The following is a 21,499-nucleotide window of genomic DNA, read 5'->3' on the forward strand; positions in this document are numbered from 1 at the left end:
CCGCGCAAAATTTCGTCGAACATTAACCAAATTCTCATTAGTTTAGTGTTTACCTGCGCGCGGGAGGCATCGCGTTTTAATTAATATAGGTTCGCCGGTTTACTAAGACAATGACTAGGATATAAATATCGGCCTTAGATTGATTGCAGCTAAAAACGACCGTTATCGAAGGCCCACTCTTGAATAAATATAGGTTAAAAGTGTATCAGCGGTCGATGACATCTAAAGGGAAAGAGTTAAATAAACCAAGTCACGTAATATCTTAACATGTGAGCGTCGTCATTATCGAAAGGGCGTGGTAGCTGAAAAACGTTGGTTAAAGAGAAGAAATAACAAGCTCATTTATAGCCTCATAACACCCACATCGATCCATTTGACGACTGCCACTGAACTGGAGCAATATCAGGATGTGCTGTTACGTCCATAGGAATACTTGACAGTCATCCTGAATTGTACAAGTTCAGTGCGCGTTTTCACCGTGTTCTATTGTTTGGTAATCGGTATTAATTGGTAATTGGTAATTATACCCTAAAATTGTTTAGTAACATCTATTGATAACAAGAGTCCAAGATTTATAATCATTAGTTGGGAATGAAGTGTCTAATATAATTTTATAACTAACTCTGTTTATCCGTTCCTACGTTTTGGGGTGGGATTATTGATAATAAGTATTGATAAACTAGTGCCCGTGTCACACTATATATTCACTTCCATCCTCGAGCGTTTTGCCAAACAAGCAGCCTTGGTGATTTTAGAGTCGCAAAAATGAAATGAAATCTAAAAACGATGCAGTCTTAACACTGAGATGAAATTTTGTATCCCGCCAACTCACATGGACTGTACAGTTTTTAGAAAGGCAAATACAGCAAATTTATACTCCAATACCACGTGTTTACAATGCAAATAATTTCTTTCTGTATTTCAGTTGTTTCATATAAAAATAAAACCTCGTTGCAAAAGTGAACACTGTTCGGCGAATCGCGGTTATTCAACCTGAACATCACGTGACTGGGAATGAACTTCAACATGTAACGTTACATCATGTGAATTGAACCGCCGTCCAACATATGATACTCGAAGAAGATAAGCGAATGAATAGGTAATATGCATTATATTAGCGAATTTTCTTGTTGCGACATATGCAGCTGGACTGCATTGAAGTCATAATGATACTCAGAAGCAGATATTTTGATCAAATCTTTTTATTAACTTTGAATGAATTTCAACGAATTTATTTACCCTAAAGTCCAGTTCTTAGGTGGGAAAACAAAACTTTTGCTAAGAGATCACCCAATTAATTTCATATTAGTGATATGGGACGAAGATGTGACGCCATTCCGTACGGCAATTTTTCTAACAGACCAATGAGAATCGTCGCAATAACTGACAAAGATACGAAACTTCCAAAATACTCAAATAATGTCGTAATGATAAGATTGTAATTTTGTATAAAATGTCAAAGTTTGCTCAGGCCTAATCATTTAATGTTTTATTATTTGCTTTCCGAGTCATGAAACATGTATTTACTTTTGCGCATGACTTAGTAACTCTGTAAGGCAGACATAGAAATTTTCTGATCGCTTGAAATACGTTTGAAGCCTTGATATTCAATGTCATGCTCATTCATCAAAAATCGATATAAAGCACAGAGAGGAACATGCGAACATCTTTGTCAAATAATAAGGTTTTTACCAGTCTAGAAACGTATCTTTAATGATCAAAGCTGTGACTGTAAATGTCTCCAGTTAAACGTAGGCATTATTTCCAAATATTTCGCAGCGCATTTGTTGGTCAATTTATAAAAAACACAAGTTATATATGAGATATATGTTCAAAATTTATTCACTCTTGCTATGTCATGAATGAACGTACCGGTTTTAGAATCAAGTTAGCGGGTAAAAATTACGATCACGCACTTGAATATATGTAGAATGAACCCTACGTTTGCCCAGTGCGCCTATGGAAGTATAGTTTAACAAGTGCACCCAACCTGGGTTAAAATTATATTTATTGAGATGCTAATTTTAACGCTTTCCCACGTAATACTTATCATCATATATTATTTTTTTTCCCTCCAGGATGTAAGGTGGTAGACAGAAAAGGCGATGTTTAAAGAGGGGCATCTGTATGGACGATGAACGCTCACTGCACGAAGTGGACAAATCCTGTCTTCATCTTCCCAAATTTGGCGTGCGGCATCGCCATATTGATAATACACAACGTGTATTATAAATGTGTGTGTGACCGTAGTTTGATGTCCATATTTTTCGGATATGATAAATATAATATACGTAGAAATATTCAATATTTTTGAAAGTGGGCACACACAATTCATGATTAAATTTTTTTTTTCTGCAGCATTTTGCGTTGTTGAATTTTAATTTATTATATATTTGCAATTTCTACATTCATTTAAGTTGTAAAATTATTAGAAATCTTACAATTTATTATAAATATAATAAAAGTACAAATTCTGATTGATTTTTTGTCATTAAAGATGGTATATAGTGGGACTAATATAATAAACATTAAGATTCAAGTTTTTGTGGCATATGCGCTTGTCGCTCAGAAGGCAGAAATAAAGATTTATTTGTAACCAAGGACAATATTTAATGACTTGGTATTCAGCCTGAGACCGACAAAATTGCACTTTAGGGTTCAATTATTATTGACAATGGTAAAATATGGTATAATAAAATAAGCTTGTTTTAGGGCTCACTGTGATTAGACTTTCTGTTTAAAGTTGAACCTAAAAATTTGTCCTTTGCCCTTGGATTATTTTTGGCAATGGTTAAATATTAAGATATTCTGTGCAATCAATGGGTTCGCGATTGCACTTCAATCATTGCCCCAGTACCTATTTTGGCGCGAATCGTTCCCAACCTCTAGACCAGTTTCAACCTGATATTATCAATAATATGTAACCGATTATAAAACAAAGGATTGTTTGCTGAGATAAACAAACACTGTTGCTAGAGCAGTGGATATGCTATTAAAAATATTCATCAACTTTTTATAAAATTTGAAAGTAATTGTTCTCCGAAAAGAATCGAGATTTTATTTGTCCCGGGGGTCGGCACGTATTGTAGTTTGCCTTGAACAGGATAAGGCGTTCTTACCGAAATGGAGGAATCGTGAAACATTGCTTTGAGCAATTTACGAATGAAAAATATCTACAGAAGATGATATTTTACTATTCATATTTGGCCAAGCTTTAAGAGAAGTTTTGTCTCATTATCTATTGAAATATATTTTGATCTATACCCTTCGCTTTAAAAAATAAATAATCTATTTTATTATAAAACGCCAATGCCAATAAAAAAAATATGTGAGTGTACAGGATATAAATCGCCTCTGATTTCATGGATGTAATCGAATCTGTGTTGATTCAATTTTAACCAATATTATGCAAGTGAAATGCCTCCTTGCTCATGGCCATAACCTAGAAGACCACGTGCACTCGATAACATTCAGAATTGAAATTTCATATATGGTCAACTGTTTAGTTAATTAATGAAATTCGAAACCAATTTTATTTTTATTTTTTAATTATTATTTCAAAGGCCTCACCATTCCACTTAGTGTCAACGTAACACCTAGTCGAAGAAATTTGTGTGTCAAGAGTTTTCCACCCAAAAGCTTTAGTTATGCGAAACCAATCACTTACAGATTAACCTCAGATTGATTTGGACTTCTTCAAATCTTTGGCCAACCGGTATTTATTGGCGCATAATGCACCATCATAATTTTGGTTTCGGTAGCTATCAGTGTTTGTCGCGACTTTGCTCAGAGGTTTGTCGCGTTTCACTTCGGAGTAAGCGCACGTGGTCTATCCCTAGCCGTGTATTTGTGATGCATCCAACACTGTGACTATTTTGATGGTCTTATTCAAAATCAGTTCTAGTTCTTTCATAAACTAATGTACTATAACGTTTCTTTACTTGAACAATGGAGGCGCAGAAAAGCTGAACTTTCATCACTTGGTTGTAACGTGGAGAAAACAAAGTCGATGACTCTTTACTGACATCATACGAACAAAAATTGAATAGGTTTACATTTCAGATGAAAAATTTAGAACAGTGAACGCGCATTGCAAATTGTATTTCATTGTCAGTAATGTTTATGGTTTACGCGGACAGGGCGTGGTTTTTTCAAATATATATATTATATACTACTATCGGAGAAACCGCAGCCGCTTTTATAACGTTAACAATACACATAAAAACATGGCCATTGTATTCAACCAAACGTTAACCTGGCATTTGAAACAAACCCCTCATTCAAACATATCGCTGTGTATTCAGTCGATTCTCAGTGATAAGCCACAAGTCATGCTGGGAACGGCGAATCAATTATTTCAACTCTGCGTAAAACCGCAAAAATGCTTTCACCGTAATTGAGGTTACTTAGACTGAATGAAAGCGGGCCGTTCGCCTTCACGAATGTGTTCAATTATCGAGATTGCGTTTACGCAATGAAGGGCAGTTCATTTAAAAATCAGCTTTAGAAGGCCATTTTAGAGCTTGTCGTGCATATTACCTAGCTACCGATGTCACAATTGACAAGACCAACAGGTACCAAAAAATTATTTTCAGTAATATACTGTATAGAGATGGGTCAACAAATTTTTGTTCTAATTTTATAATTTTCTTTTATTTTTCATTTAGAAAGCTCTAATCTAATGACAGTGACAGGTCGATGGCGGTCTAAATTTTTATGAATAACATTGATAGAGTATGACGCCTTCACGTCGAGCTGGTATATTCACGTCAATATAATTAGTTGTGATTACTTGGGTGAAAACCATATTTTAAACACCTCAATATTGGTCAAGTGCACATATAGACAATTTAACTTATTTACGTCGAATTTGAATATGAGACCCAGGATACAGAAATTCGTATTTTTCCGATCGGGATTTGAATGCGTTGAATTATATTTGTTCAATTCAAGATATGGGTTTCATATGATTAATTAATGTATAAATGGCCAAATATACATCCATAGAGAAACAATATCTGAAGCGATCAAAATACGGTCGCCTGATATATATGATAGATGCACGATTGAATAACGGTGTAGGTACTTACGCCAGTTGAATTTTAATAAGCTGCATGCATTCCGAACTGGGCGACTAAATATGCTCGTTTTGAAATTAATATCATGTGTTTTCGAGAATAGCAAAACCCGCGCGATTCCCGCCTTGCATGGGTGATTTTGAATAGAATCTCAAGCGTTAAGAAAATCTCGCTAACCCATTTGTTAGCCTAATCTTAGTGCTCGATGTAGCTGCCAGATCTACGAGCTCAGACAGCGGCGACAAGATTTTATTAATTCGTAGTTGTTCTGTTTACCTACACGATTGAGTAATCTGAAGTATTATAGTATTGTAGATATGGAGGACAATAAACCCAACCAACCGAACAATAAGTATTGGCTTGCAGATTGTGGGTAGAAGAATATACGTCAGAGAGCTGTTAATTTTTATACTTTGGGCTTTCATGCATTGCATTGTCGCGATAAAATCCCGTCATTAATTTATTACTTTTTTTAAGGTTAGGTAAATAAATGAAATATATAGGCACGTTACGATAGCCAGAAGTAGATTGTCTGCTTTATGTCGTATCTCAGTTATGTAGTTGTTAGATGACAATAGGATATGGGGCCATCAAAATCAGAAATATGTCAAGAAAATGCCATGTAGTGCTGACTGTCGACAGCAAAACAAGTTACAATTCCAGGATCACGGGGCAGATAATATTTGTATTAGATAGAAACGAATATATACGATAACTGGTGTCGGTGAAAATAAGGCAATCCACAGGAATTGAATAGGTCAATTATTTTAGTCCGAGGCACCAACGCAATTTGAAAATGCGGTCTCGGGTAAAATGCAGTTGCTAATTTTCAAAAATTCTTGGCGGTTCTGTCATTTCTGAAAGAGCTGGCAACAAGGGGTTTTATTCCACCACGTGCTTTGTGCCCTTAATCTGCGCATTTATTTATTATAAATATTTAAATTTCCTAAATGGACTGCTTTCGTTCGCGCACGATATCGTAGCCTATTTACTTGTCTTTTATACATCAGCCAAATACGAAAGCAGTTTCGCTCATAAACTTTGCTTTATATCCCAAAGATAAACAGCAAGTGAACAGTCACTCCGTGCAACGTCATTACTTATTAAATATTAGCTGAATTTCTATACTAACTATGTGTTTTATCGATCTTCAGTCAGAAACGTTGAACAAAATCAATCTTGAAAGAAAATAGAATGAAAATTCCACTTGTTAATCTACAGATAACATTGTTTCACTTAATTATGCATCGCTGTGTTTGACGATCGCAAAATCATCTCACAAGTTGTGTACTCGAGCGATGTATGCAGAATATTTAAAGATAATATTTTTTTGACATCAGCGACCTTGTTATTGTTCTTGCAATGATGCAATTCTTGGCATTACACGTGGAATATAACGGTTGCGACATAAATAGACTCAATTGCCAGGTTTCTTTTTACAACAGTGAATACTACGGGAACTTTTTTTACTTTGAAACGAGCGTTTTCGTCCCCGCAAGAAAATAATACTCTATAATCGGACCTCTTGAAGTATGCGCACCAAGATGGCGCACAACCTGAACTCAGGTTATGTACCAGGTTAGAGTACAGGTTATGCGACATCTTGGTGCGCATACTCCAGGAGTACCCTATATTTAATAGAATTGTTTTCATAAACAAGCGAATGACGTACTCACAAAAGCAATCTCGCTTATATATACATTTATTTATACTGTATATACATACAACATACCGCAAACAAACAGTCAACAAAGTCGATATATGTTGTCTAGTTGTGTTTAGTTTCATAACATGGATGAATAATAGCTTCCTCCAAAAATCAGAAGTCTAAAATTCAGCTCTTTCTCGTTCACCAAAAACCACAATCACTTGTGAGGTTTCTAGATTCGGGTTTCTGTGTTTAGGGTTCTCAATAGGGGCGCCACTTACTGCAAATGTGCTTTACGGGCAAACTGGCAACTTTGTACATATCCTTGGAATACTGCCAACCCAACACCATTCCCGACCACGACGAAAGCATCATAGCAGAATTTAGAAAAATACGGTCAACGCAAACAGAATTTTCTCCCAACGACGCATTGCGTTGACGCTTATGCAACGCACGATTAGGTTGAACAAACAAGGTTTGAAGGTGCGTTAACGCAATAGTGCGAACATATGTAAACCTGCCCCAATAGTGTTTGTTTTAGAAACCAAATCATAGTCCAGAGTACCGTTACCGTATCAGGTTATCCAGATATATAGTTCATAATACGATATCCATTTACAGTACACTTGGCTCTCATATACACCTGAATTTTGATTTTTTTACAGCACTTGAATTTGATGGTATGCTTGGGCATTTCGAAGATGTTTATCAGAGTTTCGTTTTGTGACCGGAATATTAGCGAGGCCCCGAAGAGAACAACTTATGTATGATTAAACATACTGCAAGAGTTCGTCATTCAATTCGCCGCATTGATTTGCTAATTCAAAGTGCACTGTAATTGATAGTAAATTCAATCGCATCAAACATAATTAATGCTTGAAATCCCAATGGGAATTCTAAGACAGTCAAAACAGTATGTGAAATGCCTGCCTAATGCATCCAGCTTCAAAGCTGGCAACACCTGGCGAGTATTGATTATCAGCAATATAAAACGTCACAATACAGTCTGAGTCTCAACTATAAGATGAGGTGGCGGATCAGGGCAAAGAGTCGTGAATGAGTAGATAACGAGGGTAAATAGCCCAATGGATAGTGTAGATGTTGTTTTATATTTTATGTAGGAAACAGGGGGTTTGCCTAAATATAATATACTTCACCTATACGCCGGAACTATCAGTGAAAATGGTAGTGCTGTGAATTGGTAAAAACTAGAACAAATGGTTCTGTATGTATCGGTGTAGGTCTATTATATATGATTATGATGCATTAAAGTAGATAATATCTGGGTTCGAATTAAATGAAGGTTTTGGGATTCAGTTTCGCGCAAATTTTCTATTTCGACGTAGAATTAGTAAAATCCTGATCGCGTGAATTACCGAATTTGGTATGGAGTATTCTTATATACACCGTCAACTAATGTCCAGAACCATCAATGAATTCTGATTTTGGCAAGACAAAACATAAAAAAAATGCGTTCGTGTGAGTGTGCATTCCTCACTTTTGCTACAGAATCCGTGCATTATAGACATACGAATCCACCTTCCCAAAAACGAATATTCAGCCCCACACAAACCCAATTGATGTCATTAGACCAGTTATTCTGATCTAACGGTAGCGGCAAGTGCTTATTGGTCATGCGTGATCCATTACTCCCCGATTCGGGATTAGAATACATCGTATCAGTGTACACTTAGATAGTGAACTTTTATGACCTGCGGTGGAAATTCCGGTTTTGTTTAATTGTAATGGATCGACGTATTTATTTGACGGCCATTCACAATGACCTTGTTTATGTCGTTAATTATTGATATGCCTTGATTTCGAACTAGTCTTGTCTAGGGTTATGTTTTTGCATAATAAATATTTTATGAACTCTATTTTTTGTAGCCCGTGAACTTATGTAAAACTGCTAGTTTATAAACTATGTAGATTTTGGCTTGATCGTCTACTTCAAATAAACTACAATATAAGGCCAACATGAAGTACTTTCGCTTGAGCTTCAGACTGCTGCTAATACAGTGCATTATGGTACTTCTGGTCATATTCGCATCTTTTTCCACCTACATAGCGTGGACCAAAACCCGTGGAATAAATTGGAAAAAGTCCATTTCATGGTATCCAAGGTTGGGGACTCTAGTTCAAGACGTTGACAATTTTTTTTGGTCCATTATTGAAATGGACGAATTATCTTTGCAAGAAACTCTTAAAAATGGACGTAATTTGTCCGATAAATTTGTTCATAGCAACGTTTTATTGAAAAAATCGCGGACTTTATTAAGGAGTAAATTGGAGGAAAAAAACACGAATCCTACCAAAGCTATAGGACCTGGTTATATAGAACCTGATGAACTTCCGTTGGAATATTGCCCGGAATATCCACCTTATCTTCAAGGAGAACTTGGGATGCCAGATTATTGGAGAAAAGATCCTCCGACATTGAGGGAAATGGCAAAGAAATATCCTAATCATAAGTATTATTCGTTATTATTCACTTTGTTTAATCAGGAAAAATTTAAATATGTATCTCTCACACGGGGTGATTCGTCTATGCCTATGGGTAGGCATTTTGTTGTTTTTTGAGAGAGGTTTATATTTGTTTGTTGCCCTGTTTATATTTTATAGGGGGAAATTCATCATTTGCTCATAGTAATATTAATAATAATATTGTTCTTCACCTATTTATTTATTTGTGATACATTTATGCACAAATAAATTATTCAAAATGTACAAAAGCCAGAGGCATAGGCAAAAGCAGGAATGTATCGTAATACAGCGAGCCACTAATTTGAATAAACATCGAGGTACTACTCGCATAATGTGACATGGAAAAATGTCTGTTTCATTTCCACCATACAAGCATTTATATTTCTTGAATTATCCCACAATTTATACTAGAATCAAAATTGTTGTTTTGACTCTATCTGTTTTTTTTTGTATTTGTCAGGGACGCCACAAACAAGCCTTTTGATTGTAAAGCTCGATATAGAGTGGCAATTATAATACCTCTAAGAGGTAGAGAAATACAACTTCGGGGTCTATTGTCACATATGCTTCCTGTTTGGAAGCGACAACAATTAGATTATACGGTTTACACAATAACACAAGCGGGAAATCAACTTTTCAATCGAGCAAAATTGATGAATGTGGGATTTTCAGAAGCTATTAAAGGTGAGATCTGAATCATATCACTCATTATTACATTTGTGTTTCTAAAAAATATGATTTTAACATTTAGGACCTTGAGTGCTGATCGCTATTTTTTGTGTTTGTTTGGGTGCGGAAGGAGTGGTGGGACAGGATCTCTTTTGTATAACTCACCAACAACTTATTTTAGAAAATTTGTGTATGTCACTACGTAACGACTGACATTTACATAAATCTAATTATATAGCAATCGGTATGCCAAATATAACATTAGTCGTCACTCGTCAGCTCTGGCGGCCGTGAAAAAAAAAACCTGGACTTGGCGAGATTTTAGTTATTTACTATTAGCTATTCTGTGTTTAAACCTGACCTATTCAAACCTATTATTTCTGACTTGACCAATTTTGTAACTGTTCAAAGAAACATTAACGGCATTAATAAAATTTGTCATCAGTAGCGTCGGAATGTGGCAAAAAGCGGTAGTTCAATTATGACATTATTTATAAGTTCGAATAGATAATTTTATTTTATATATTCATTGTGGGGATCCGTAGATAATAGCCAACCTCATCACGGGCTCCATAACACAAAAAATTTTCCTCTGGGAACCTCTGGGCCAACTTCTATATCAAGATATAACAAAAACGGATTCGCTGATTACCCACGTCATTCCAAGGATGAGTTCGCGCGAACCACCTGAATCTTACCGCTGTATTGGGGCACTTTGAGAAGTATAACTATTTGAAGCAAGTCCTTGGTGTAAAAGACCAAACCCCACCACTTGAATACTAAACAGTAAATATCGATTTTGTATTCCAAAAGGAAGCAACGAATTTAGCAACACTCAATAGACACTTTTGAATAAATTCCAATGATTTAAATGGCTGAGGTTTACATTGAGGTAAGTTTCATGCATGCTGATGCATGCATGTTGAAAAACAGATTTCGGGCTTTTTTCACTTTGAATAAAAAAATAATATAACTTTCGTGGACCCACATTGAAATTTTTTTTCAGATGGCAGTTTTTCTACAAGTGATGTTAATGAAATGATTTATGAGTAGGACAATGTCTTGATAAACAACATCTGATTTTACGAAAACTTTTACGTACAGAAAACAGCTTCAGGGTTATGGCACTAGAACAGTTTATACTGAAACTTTGAGCAACGAATGTCGAAATGGCTTAGGAATAAACTTTAACGAGTAAATTATAGATAAAACCGCGAACGATTTATGACATAAAGACAAAACTATAGTAAATGATGCCAGAAAAGTAAACAGTGCAAATTGAAGTTTCAAATATGTTTGTTCTGAGGTATTTCTCCATTTTACACGCTTCCCTTAACTATTTGATAGTTAAAACACTATAAAAGTACCAACTGGTTTCCCATATTCAGCGAACCGGTAATTTTCAAGACATTTTTGCGGTGACGCAATAAATATTCTTTGGGTTTAGTCGTAATAAAGGACGTATTTGCTTTGGCAATACTTTCAGACCTGCTTTTTCAATTTGGTAATATTGGACATACAGCGATGAATATTTTGTTCAAACGAAGCTGCGCCAAATTGAATTGTGAGCTCTCGCTCATTATCATCCACGGACACGGAAAAACAAGCACAAACTCTAAAAAAATTAGCATGTCACTAATTCTAAAGGATAGATACGTATTCGTTTGAAACGGGCGTTCATTTTTAACCCTAAATACGGCCAGCTTACAATTTACAGCGAAACATGCCTTGGCGGTAACAACTATCGTTGCCCCTCGTCCAACTTCACAATTTTTTTCATTTTTTGTGCCAAAATCAGAAAGGCGCCTAAAAGGTAAATCCGAGTAGTTGGTGAACCAAAACGACTTAAATATTTTTGCTGCAAAAGATACAAAAGATTCATAAGCTCTTGGTCAAGCACATTTATCTATTGTCAAAGATTTCACGAAATCGAAGGTTTCACGTACAATAGAGCTAAAATTATGGGTCGTGCTATTAATTCTAACTCATTCCATTTTTTAGTTAAAGCGGCCTAATGTACATTGCCCTGTGAGTGAAATAAGAACCTATTACATCACTTTGCTTGATGTAAAAATCGATTTATCTGTAAATAATTTACTTTATATTAATTCTTTATTTTCAGAGCGAAAATACGATTGCTTTGTATTCCATGACGTCGATCTTCTACTTGAGAACGACAAATGTTTATACTGGTGTCCGCAAAGTCGAGATGAAAAGTTCGATAATCCACGACATATCTCGACTTATATAGATAAATTTGGATACAACGTTCACACATACGACTTGGGACTATGTTCTCCAATGGCATGTAAGTGTATAAAATGGTTTACCGTTTTTCATTTTTTGAATATGCAATGAAGCCTTGGTTTGTTAGAGATGTACCGGTACCACTTTTGTCGCCGATACCGGTACGCCGATATTCTAAAACGACCGATAATGCCGATATTCCGATATAATTCTTCATAATTACCATGTAATATTAAAAATTTTATTATAAAAAATTGGCAGCGAAAATACTCAAATTGATTGACCTAGTTTGACTGATAAATGGCTTAAAATAGGTCAGCGGGTGTGGGAACGTGCAATGGCTCATATGCCATGATCTATCCAAATAAAAATAATTTCAAGATTAGTATTCTAACCTATTTTTTAAAACATTCTGAATCATATTGAGAAGCTAAATATATCGGAAATATCGGTCTAAACTTAGATACACTACCGATACTGAAAAATTGGCCGATATTGCCGATACCCGATACCGATACATCAGTACATCTCTTTTGAATTGCAAACACGGATATGAGTGATTCATTGTCGAGCAAGTCGGACACCTAAATCACGAATAAGTTGAGGTCGGAGAGAACTCATATAATAATAAATAGTTGACATCTACACTCAGTATTACACTCCAACCAACGTACGGATGTCCATAGAGTCACTTTACAATTTCAATTTTGTTATGAAGTCAGTTCTCAATATATCTTAACCAGGTTTGTTGTTTTTCAATCAGTAATTGTTCAAGTATTTTAGTTCATTTGATACATATGTGAAGGCCAAAACAATATATGGTATCGATAAATTGCCTTTGTAATTCTAAAAAATTTATCAAAATTGTAATTAAAAAAGACTCCATGGACACCTTATATTATCAAAACGTAATTTCAAATACTTACGATTGAAAGTAATAAACAAGAATGAAAATGAGAAAGAGGATTCCAAAAACAACATAAGAACCAAACAAAAAACATAATAACAAAACAATTCGTGTCCAAAAATGTTTCGTGTCCTCAATGAACTGGAACTATCTCTTTATATTAATGTACAGCCATGACTCAAGCTTTTAGTGTTTTATTATGATATGGACACAATGAAATATACGCGCCCGCAAGTCGAAATTGGGGAGAGTGCTAACCACAAAAACAATATTTTTCTGTCTCATCCCATCCCATGGGATTTGAATTCAATATAATTTTCAATAAAAAATGCTATATTTAGGTTTAGCGTCTACTAAATGGGACTACATGTGCAAGGAGACATGCAAAACGACAGAATTTATTGACTTTGTTAGCTTTAAACATTTAGAACTATTATATAATTAACAAGAGAGCTATGCTCAAATATATGGACACGGAGTCCATAACGTGTTGAATGTTTTGCCATCAATTCCCCCAAAATCATAAGGTATGAACGAACCTGAACAGCCACGGTAATTTACTAGTTGCCTGTATCAAGATACCGCTAACGATGTGCGGACTTTCTTAGCTTTTCCAGGTTCTGTAAAGGTGATCTATTTATGCTACATGATTTAGATTTTGAAATCGTGTTTCCATGAGTGAAAAATAATAAAGCGAAGTTATGAATCAAATATCAGATCTCATAGCATTCCAAAAAAAATTAGTAATAAATAAAAGTAATAGTTTAGAAGAAAAGCGATTTTTTATAACGATAAGAAGAAAAAGTCGTGTCCCATGAGGAATACAAATGTGTGCTGTCCCATCCCATGGACAAGCCTGCCAGTTACGTAATTTCATCTACCACATAATTGGTACAAAGCTATGGCGTATTAAGCTATTTATTTTTTTACTTCTAAAATTTAGTTGTATTGGACTTTAAATGCTTTTGTGTAATTGTTGCCTTTTATGTAATTAACCATGACTCCGAGTCCCTGAGGGCTAACCTGGATATAATGATGTAGTTAAATACGATTGCTGGATGGATGGAAGCTAAAATCGAATATCGCTCATGACCAAAACAATAGTGTTGAAGAGAGTGCAAAGAAAATACATCAACCATCCATATACGCTGTTCGTTGGGCTTTTGCATCCTGTTAGTATAATGGGCTTTCAGAAAAAGGCGTACATACTTCTATAGTGAAATGTTTATACCGTATACTCAAAGGTCATGTTAATTCGAAAATTAACAATGAACCCTTTATACCTTGATAGTAAAGCGTCATTTATAGTGTCAGAGACAGTATAAATAATTAATGTCTTTCTATTTTCGTTTCAAAGAGCTTTTCTATTCCTATTTAAGCGGACAGAGTTTAAAGTTTTCAAAAGATTATGGACGGCTTAAGAGGACGTACTCTAGAAAATTTTAGGTTGTTGACATTCGTGACAAGGCTGAGTAATTGAAGATGCTAATTTTGTCCCTGCAATTTGCATAATGTTTGAAATACTTAATCTGTAGGTTGAAGAAGTTCGGCTCAAGTTTATAAACGGCTTTGCAATGAAAAAAATTCTCAATATCAAATTCCATAATTTTTCGTTCAAAATATTGAAAAAAAAGCTTCTATAGTAATAAACGTTTTTAATCGTTTTTGTCGAGAATCCATTTTCTGGGTTACGCACTTGGTTATATACATGCGTTTCGCAATCCGCCCCATGAAGAAATTTAAACAACTAGACGCGACACTGTTTCATTTAACTGGCGTCAGATGTTTGTCAAAGTACACAATTTTAAACAGTTAATTTCTTCTTAAATGACTAGCTGATATTTATCACACATTCACGTATTGTGTATTTACCTCCATTAGCCGTTATAAACGCTACACGAGATTGGACTTCTAGGTTAAGACACTGCTCTCGAGTGCATGGACGACATTTTGAGCGTCTAGAAGTGTAATACTGTATAACAAATGCCTTCACAAAAACTTGGTAAAAATTATTTTTCGAAAAAATAAATAGCTGTTTGACAAATTTCCTGTTTTTCTAGCGACCCCCCTGTAGTTCACCAATGGATTCTGACCTATTTAGTATTATGTTGCCATTCAACTTCTTCTTTTTCGTCATTAGCCGTTTCAAATTTTTTTTTTTGTATTTGTAGACAAAAATATGGAAGTTGAAGTGTTTGGTGGGGTTTCGATGTTCACGGAAGAACAATTTGTATCGGTGAATGGATTTTCAAACTTATATTGGGGATGGGGAGCCGAGGATGACGATCTGTTCATGAGAACTTGGAAGAAAGGTGAGTTATTTTTTAATGACATATTTATACGCCCTTTCTCAAAACGAGGCCCTGCAGCCACTGTTAGTTATGTATCTAATGCAATCTTTTTTTTTTATCATGTTATTCCTTTTTAATGCAATCTAATAGGCTAGTGTCCCAAGTTATAAATTTGACTGACGGCCTCAGCGCCAACGTGAATAATGTTCAACGTAAATCAAACGAAGTGCATGGCCGCCGAAATCACCAACCCAGACACGTGACCGCATTATCTATATAATTTGTGATGTAACATTGTGCTCACGTCGATTCTTTGCGTAAATGATATTTTGTATTTCATGTGAACCGCGTTTGCATTGTTGTCTCCGCTTGAATATTTTATAATTTATTATATTAGAGTTTAGAGTCCTTGACTTGGGCTGTACAGTGTACACCCTTCTCGTACTCTTTATCAGTTGTATACCCAACTTATGGTCCGGTATACACTTGGGTATACCGTATATCCGGTAGAAGAACACTGATCTTATGTATCTATGGAGAGTATTTCTGTTTCGGCATTGCCTACCCAGAAGTATGTGCATCAAGATGGCGCACAACCTGCACATAGTATGTGTACCCGGCTAGGGTTCAGGTTGTGCGCCATCTTGGTACACATACTTCGGGAGCGCCGAAAAGCTGCGTTATTGGGAACTATCATTGTTATAGTCATTTTCCTGTAACTTTTATTTGTCTATTTGTGTTAAAATATCCGCTCAAATATCGAAGGTTGTGGAGTCGAGAAAAAATTATAATTTAAAGAATCCGGGCTTTGACTCCAATTCCAAATCCGAAAATTGAAATTTCGATGGCAAAAGCTCTGACGTATGCAAGCCGTTCTTGATAGACTGTTAAGACCTTTATAGTTTATGTGGAAAAATTCGACTTATTCCATTGCCTTTGAAAGTTTAAAAGTCCAACTCTGGAAAGTTTAAAATACGAGCTCGGCTCCGGTAAAAACTCGGCAAACGAGGACTCCCCAGTCCAACTTCACAATCCTGTTAAACATAGCGATACAAACGTACTCGTAACTTTACGCTTCGGTCGTTAGTTTACATTTGCCAATTGTTTATTCTCGGCGAGAGTATGTATGTTTGTTCTCCGTTACGGCTATATGATAGACGATTTCTCTGACCTCCTGTTCAAACAAATAAGTGGTAATGCTAAGCTAAAGGTAAATTGGCTGAAATCCCAATTATCTCACCTACAGCACTTCAAAATATGTAAAATTTTTAAAGCGCCATGATGTTACGAATTTCGCGTTCCCATTTCTGAAGATACATGTGTGAACTCGGAAGGGGGTCAGATTTTTTCGCTTCAATGAACATCAGATAACATCAAGTTCTAGTATGTTGATGGACATAGACTAGTAATACCGATGTATTATGGAAAAAAACAACGTTCTAGTGATGACCTTTGTTAAATCTTGCTTGGAAGCAAGTTAGCAAAGTTGTGCATTTACGAGGGCGGGTTTTTATGTTGTAACGGCTGATTATATGAACAAGTATACATTCACATGATAATCGTTTTTTTGTCGATGACTATTAGCATTAATTTTATATTAATAATAATTTATAGTAATAATAAATCATCATTGTATTCACTTGTCCCTTCTCATCACGATGTACCTTGAAAAAATTTACAGGGAAAATACTTAACGCAATACGGAGATTAGTTTTCCATAAGCGCAGGGCAGATCTGAAACTCCTAATTTCGACTCTTGCATCGCCCACTCATTCTCGTGTCAGAGTAGTTATCTTCACTTTTTTTTTTCGATCCTTTTATGCCTCTCTCAATATGCATAAAAAGAACTTGATTTACCCAATATTTTATGGATCTTAGCTAGTGTTATGAGCATGTCGCACTCCCGCTTTTGTCCAGTTGAAATAGTTTATAATGTATGCATGAACAAACACATATTATATTAATAATGAAAAATAAGTAATAATACAGCAAATACTGAGCAAAATACCGCCACGACAACAATAACATTTCTCTCTGGGAACTATTCCGCCCCGGCTGGAAAACGTAGGCTTAGAAGACGAATAAGTAGTCGATTCCGCAGAAACCCGATCTGCAGTCTATTGTTACCGCTATAAAGATCAATATGAAATTTCAGTTCATGCTTCTCTGTATAATCAGCACGAAGTGTATTAAATTTTTCACCAGGTTACAAAGTCAATCATGATTCGAGCGGCGCATGTTCATTCCATATGATTTATCACAGAAGAGAAAGAAAGAATCGGAAGAATGCGATCAGATATCTGCTATTAAAACATGCTTTATCGAGACAGAATGAGGATGGACTGAGCAATCTAAGGTTAGTGAAGAATATAACCCATCAATTGGCTCGACGGTTCGAATCCCGCGAAAGAATAGTTATGTGTGAGAGGATTGCTGTACTCATCGCCGCTGTAGGGTGGTCCACGTAACCGTTGGTCGGTTACGGTTTCTTCCACCATCAAGTCCATGCTCCCGAAAACAAATAACTGGCTGACTAATCCCATAACCGACATGGACTGGTAACCGGACGAGAGGCCCTGGTTTACCATATGATTAAGTCGTCTTGTCGGTTTTCCTCTCCCCGGGATAAATATGTAAATCTTATCCTAATTTGATAGGATATGGTTTTAATTCCCCCACTGCAGGATAGGAAAGTCGATAATGGCAAACCACGTCCTCACATCAGGTTACCAATCCATGTCTGATGAGGGAAAATATAGTTAATCTTTGTTTGTACCAGGTGCATGAACTTGATGGCGAAAGAATCAATCACGACCAGCAATTCTCTCGCACATAATTACCCATCACGTGATTCGAAATTGGAAAACCCACACAAGGTAATGGGAGGCGATCCCTAACGCTTAGCATGATGCGCCTTCCACCGAGTCTAAATGACATATTCGATATAAATCTGATGTGTTAGTTTGCGACATCGATTGGCATGGCCCATTGTGTAATGACAATAATCGTCATTTTTCATTCAGGCAAGCTACATTCAATATAAAAGCTACATTTAATATAAAAAAAAATCTTTACATATAGCCTTGAATTTGATTGCTAGTACACATATTGCTTAGCTGCTGTCACAAAATTAAACACGCCGTCTTTATGACAGCACAACGAGAGCTCAATGGCGGAGACCATTGAAATATCGATTAGGACCATATATTCATCCCCACTATTAACTTGTTTATTTTTTATCTTATTCATATCACCGCTCGTAGGACATATATATACCTAACCAAACATCCGGGGTTTTCGACGGACCAATGTGCGATTAAATTTATTCCCATTTAGCCAGATTATCGTTACACAGAATCAGGTACCGTCTTCTGGCAGGCCACAGAGCGTGACTGTGAAATATTTTTAGGACCATACGTTGTTGGAATTTTTGTTGACTCAATATATGTACTGTCTACCTATTGTACTGTTTGTTTGTACGAATGCACTGGCAGAGATGTTTCCAATTGTTCTAAAGCCATTTCTATTTTATCGTACTTTCACTATCTACCATATTCCCAAATGGTAACAGTAAGTCTTTAACTACCCATGGTACTTCCGAAGTATGTGAATCAAAATGGCAAACACCGAAACGTAGTATGTTTATCAGGTTAGGGTTCAGCTAAAATTTTATTCCAATTTGCCTTGTTTCAGTTCTATTATGAGTTTGGGGATTAGCCAAGTGACTCATGTAGTAGTTCTACCTGAAATTATGGTCTAACCCCAACCAGGTACACAGACTACGTTCCGGTGTCCGCCATCTTGGTTCACATACTTCAGGAGTAACCTCCTTTTATTAATTTAACTTTTATTAAAATTTATTAATGTTTTTATTTCAGGTATAAAGTCCTATCCCATGAAAAACATTCAATATACACAAATATTACGGTCGATATCGGAGGACCTTCTTCTAAGCTGAGGGATCTCACAAGAAAAATTGACCACGGAATGGCAGATATAGACGACTTATCTTGTTTCGAATCCCTTGTTTGGATGTATCATAATTTGTTAAAGAAACCTAAATAATATTGTTTTCAACGTATTTTAAACCATACTGCCCCTATGTGTACACGCAAAGGCTAAATACCAGTTGTATTTGTTTGTAAATTGTTTTCGCTAGTGCGGCCAAGAGTCTTCTAGTTTTTCTGCCTGTTCATCACATACAAACATGTCAAAAATACCAAAATTATTGGAGCTGCAAAAGCACGAATTTTTATGCCAGGAATAATACTGCCCATAATATTACCTTTATTAAACGCTTCGCCTAACGGCCCAAACTTTGGAGTCAGTCATTACCTGTACTACAACTAGCTACGCTACACCCTATTGAAAACTACCACACATTACCTAATTAATATTATTGCATTAGATGCTATTGTTTGTGGCACCCTAGTCCTGGGATATGGGCTTTTAGGGATATGGAGCCTGTAAACAGGTTAACTATTATTTACGGAGACCCGCAAATTTGACACTAGAACAAACATATCAAAAAGGTATTATTGAAATGTGGCAACAAGGCGGTAATTGAAATCTTCCATTATCTATTTAAACTTATAGATAATGTTATAGTTTAATTACCGTCTCGCTGCAATATTTCGACGCTACCGTTGTCAAATTTCTTTAATGCCGTCATTGCTGATTTTAATAGTTGCAAAATTAGCCAAGTCAGTATTTTGATAAGTAAACGTATAGTTCGCGGAGCCCTTGGGTTTTTTTCACGGATCCCTGGGGCTCCGTATAGAGCACTTTGAGAACTCATGACCTAGTCCAGGGCTACTCAACTGGCGGACCGCGGTCCGAATCCGGCCGGACCTTTTGGGTATTCGATTCGGACCGCGTCTAATTCTTTATTTTGGATCATTAGCCACTTTTTGAATTTTTTTTTATAAAATCATTTTTATAGATTTAAATATATATGAAAATAACTAAAACGCCATAATAAACAATCTTGATTAGCTAATAATCATTAGTCGGCCGAGGAAGTACGTGTTTAGAAATGCCGATATATAATTTCAGGAAAGACCGGACCCAAATACTTTTGAAGTTTTGAATGTGGATCTTCGGTAAAAATAGTTGAGTAGCCCTGACCTAGTCTACGGCTTCCTCGCTCTCTGCCATATTTCGCCTTTAAACATAAAAATATGTTAAACATTCTGTATATTTTAAATGGAATTTTTATAAAGTAAGGTGACGCGCAATCACTCAGAAGTAAGGCTCGCAATATGACATTATTTCGATAACAAAACCTTCGAATGAATTGGTTGGAATTTTTCCTTGTTTCAAATTTTTCAACCAAATTAAAGAATAAAACACCAAATATGAGAGAAATGTAAGCCCCCGCGGTTCAAGCCGGATCTAATTTCCAAAATGTGAATTCTGTAACATTTCCGGTTAATATTCTATTCAAAAATTCGGCGAGAGTTACTGAAACTTGTTACTTGCCTAACTTCTTTCTCCGTTTCATATATATTTTTTCAATTTTCTTTTCGTTCTTCATGCCTATTTTGCCAAATTCTTCAATTTTCAATATTATTTTTAAAATAAATACTTGAAGGCCTAATCGTCACTCATTGATTGCCAGTTTTCACATTGGGGATTAGCAGCGATAAGAACTGGAAGGTGATAATAATTGAGGTGATAATGGATGAGCGGGGTTGACATATTTATCCATGAGAGTGGAAAGCCGATGAGACGATTTAATTATATGGCGAACTACGGCTTCTAGTCCGGTTACCAGTCCATTTCGGGTGCGGGATTAGTTGGTTATTTGTTTGAGATGCATGGACTTGATGGTGGAGGAAGCCGTAAACGACCAGCGGTTACGTGAACCGTCCTGCAGTGGCGAGTCCAGCAATTCTTCCGCACATAATTATCTCCACGGTATTCGAACCTACGTAGGGTAATCAACGGTGTAGTGGCAAGCGTATTCCAAACGACTAACACTATGCGCCCTAACTATTACTGCTAAGCAGAATTTCAAATAAGTAAGGTCTGGGACAGGCGCTCGAGTTTGGTGAAAGTAAGTGTAGAATATTAGTTTACGCCACCAATAATATAGGCATTCTAAACACATTAGTTTAAATATGAGCTCCTGGGCGACGACTGCAATTACTGCTACCTAACTGGATCGTTTTAT

The 21,499-nt window shown here is 36.0% G+C and overlaps 1 protein-coding gene across 1 annotated transcript; it reads left to right on the forward strand.

Annotated features, from left to right (window-relative positions):
- Positions 1-8,593: 8,593 nt before the first annotated feature.
- Positions 8,594-20,923, forward strand: LOC120330214 (beta-1,4-galactosyltransferase 4-like). The gene is made up of 6 exons (XM_039397078.2): positions 8,594-9,197; positions 9,671-9,894; positions 12,002-12,187; positions 15,205-15,345; positions 17,530-17,680; positions 19,203-20,923. Exons 1-6 carry the CDS (start codon positions 8,704-8,706, stop codon positions 19,387-19,389), a joined length of 1,383 nt encoding a protein of 460 aa, XP_039253012.2. The 5' UTR covers positions 8,594-8,703; the 3' UTR covers positions 19,390-20,923.
- The last annotated feature ends 576 nt before the right edge of the window (positions 20,924-21,499 follow it).

This window comes from Styela clava, chromosome 12 (assembly GCF_964204865.1).
Source record: "Styela clava chromosome 12, kaStyClav1.hap1.2, whole genome shotgun sequence".
NCBI lineage: Eukaryota > Metazoa > Chordata > Ascidiacea > Stolidobranchia > Styelidae > Styela > Styela clava.

Excerpts from the sequence above, each read along its gene's own strand:
- LOC120330214 (XM_039397078.2), top strand. The coding sequence starts at position 8,704 with ATGAAGTACTTTCGCTTGAGCTTCAGACTGCTGCTAATACAGTGCATT. Across the intron at positions 9,198-9,670 it reads AAGAAATATCCTAATCATAA|GGACGCCACAAACAAGCCTT; the intron begins GTATTATTCGTT and ends TGTATTTGTCAG. Across the intron at positions 17,681-19,202 it reads GATGGACTGAGCAATCTAAG|GTATAAAGTCCTATCCCATG; the intron begins GTTAGTGAAGAA and ends TTTTTATTTCAG.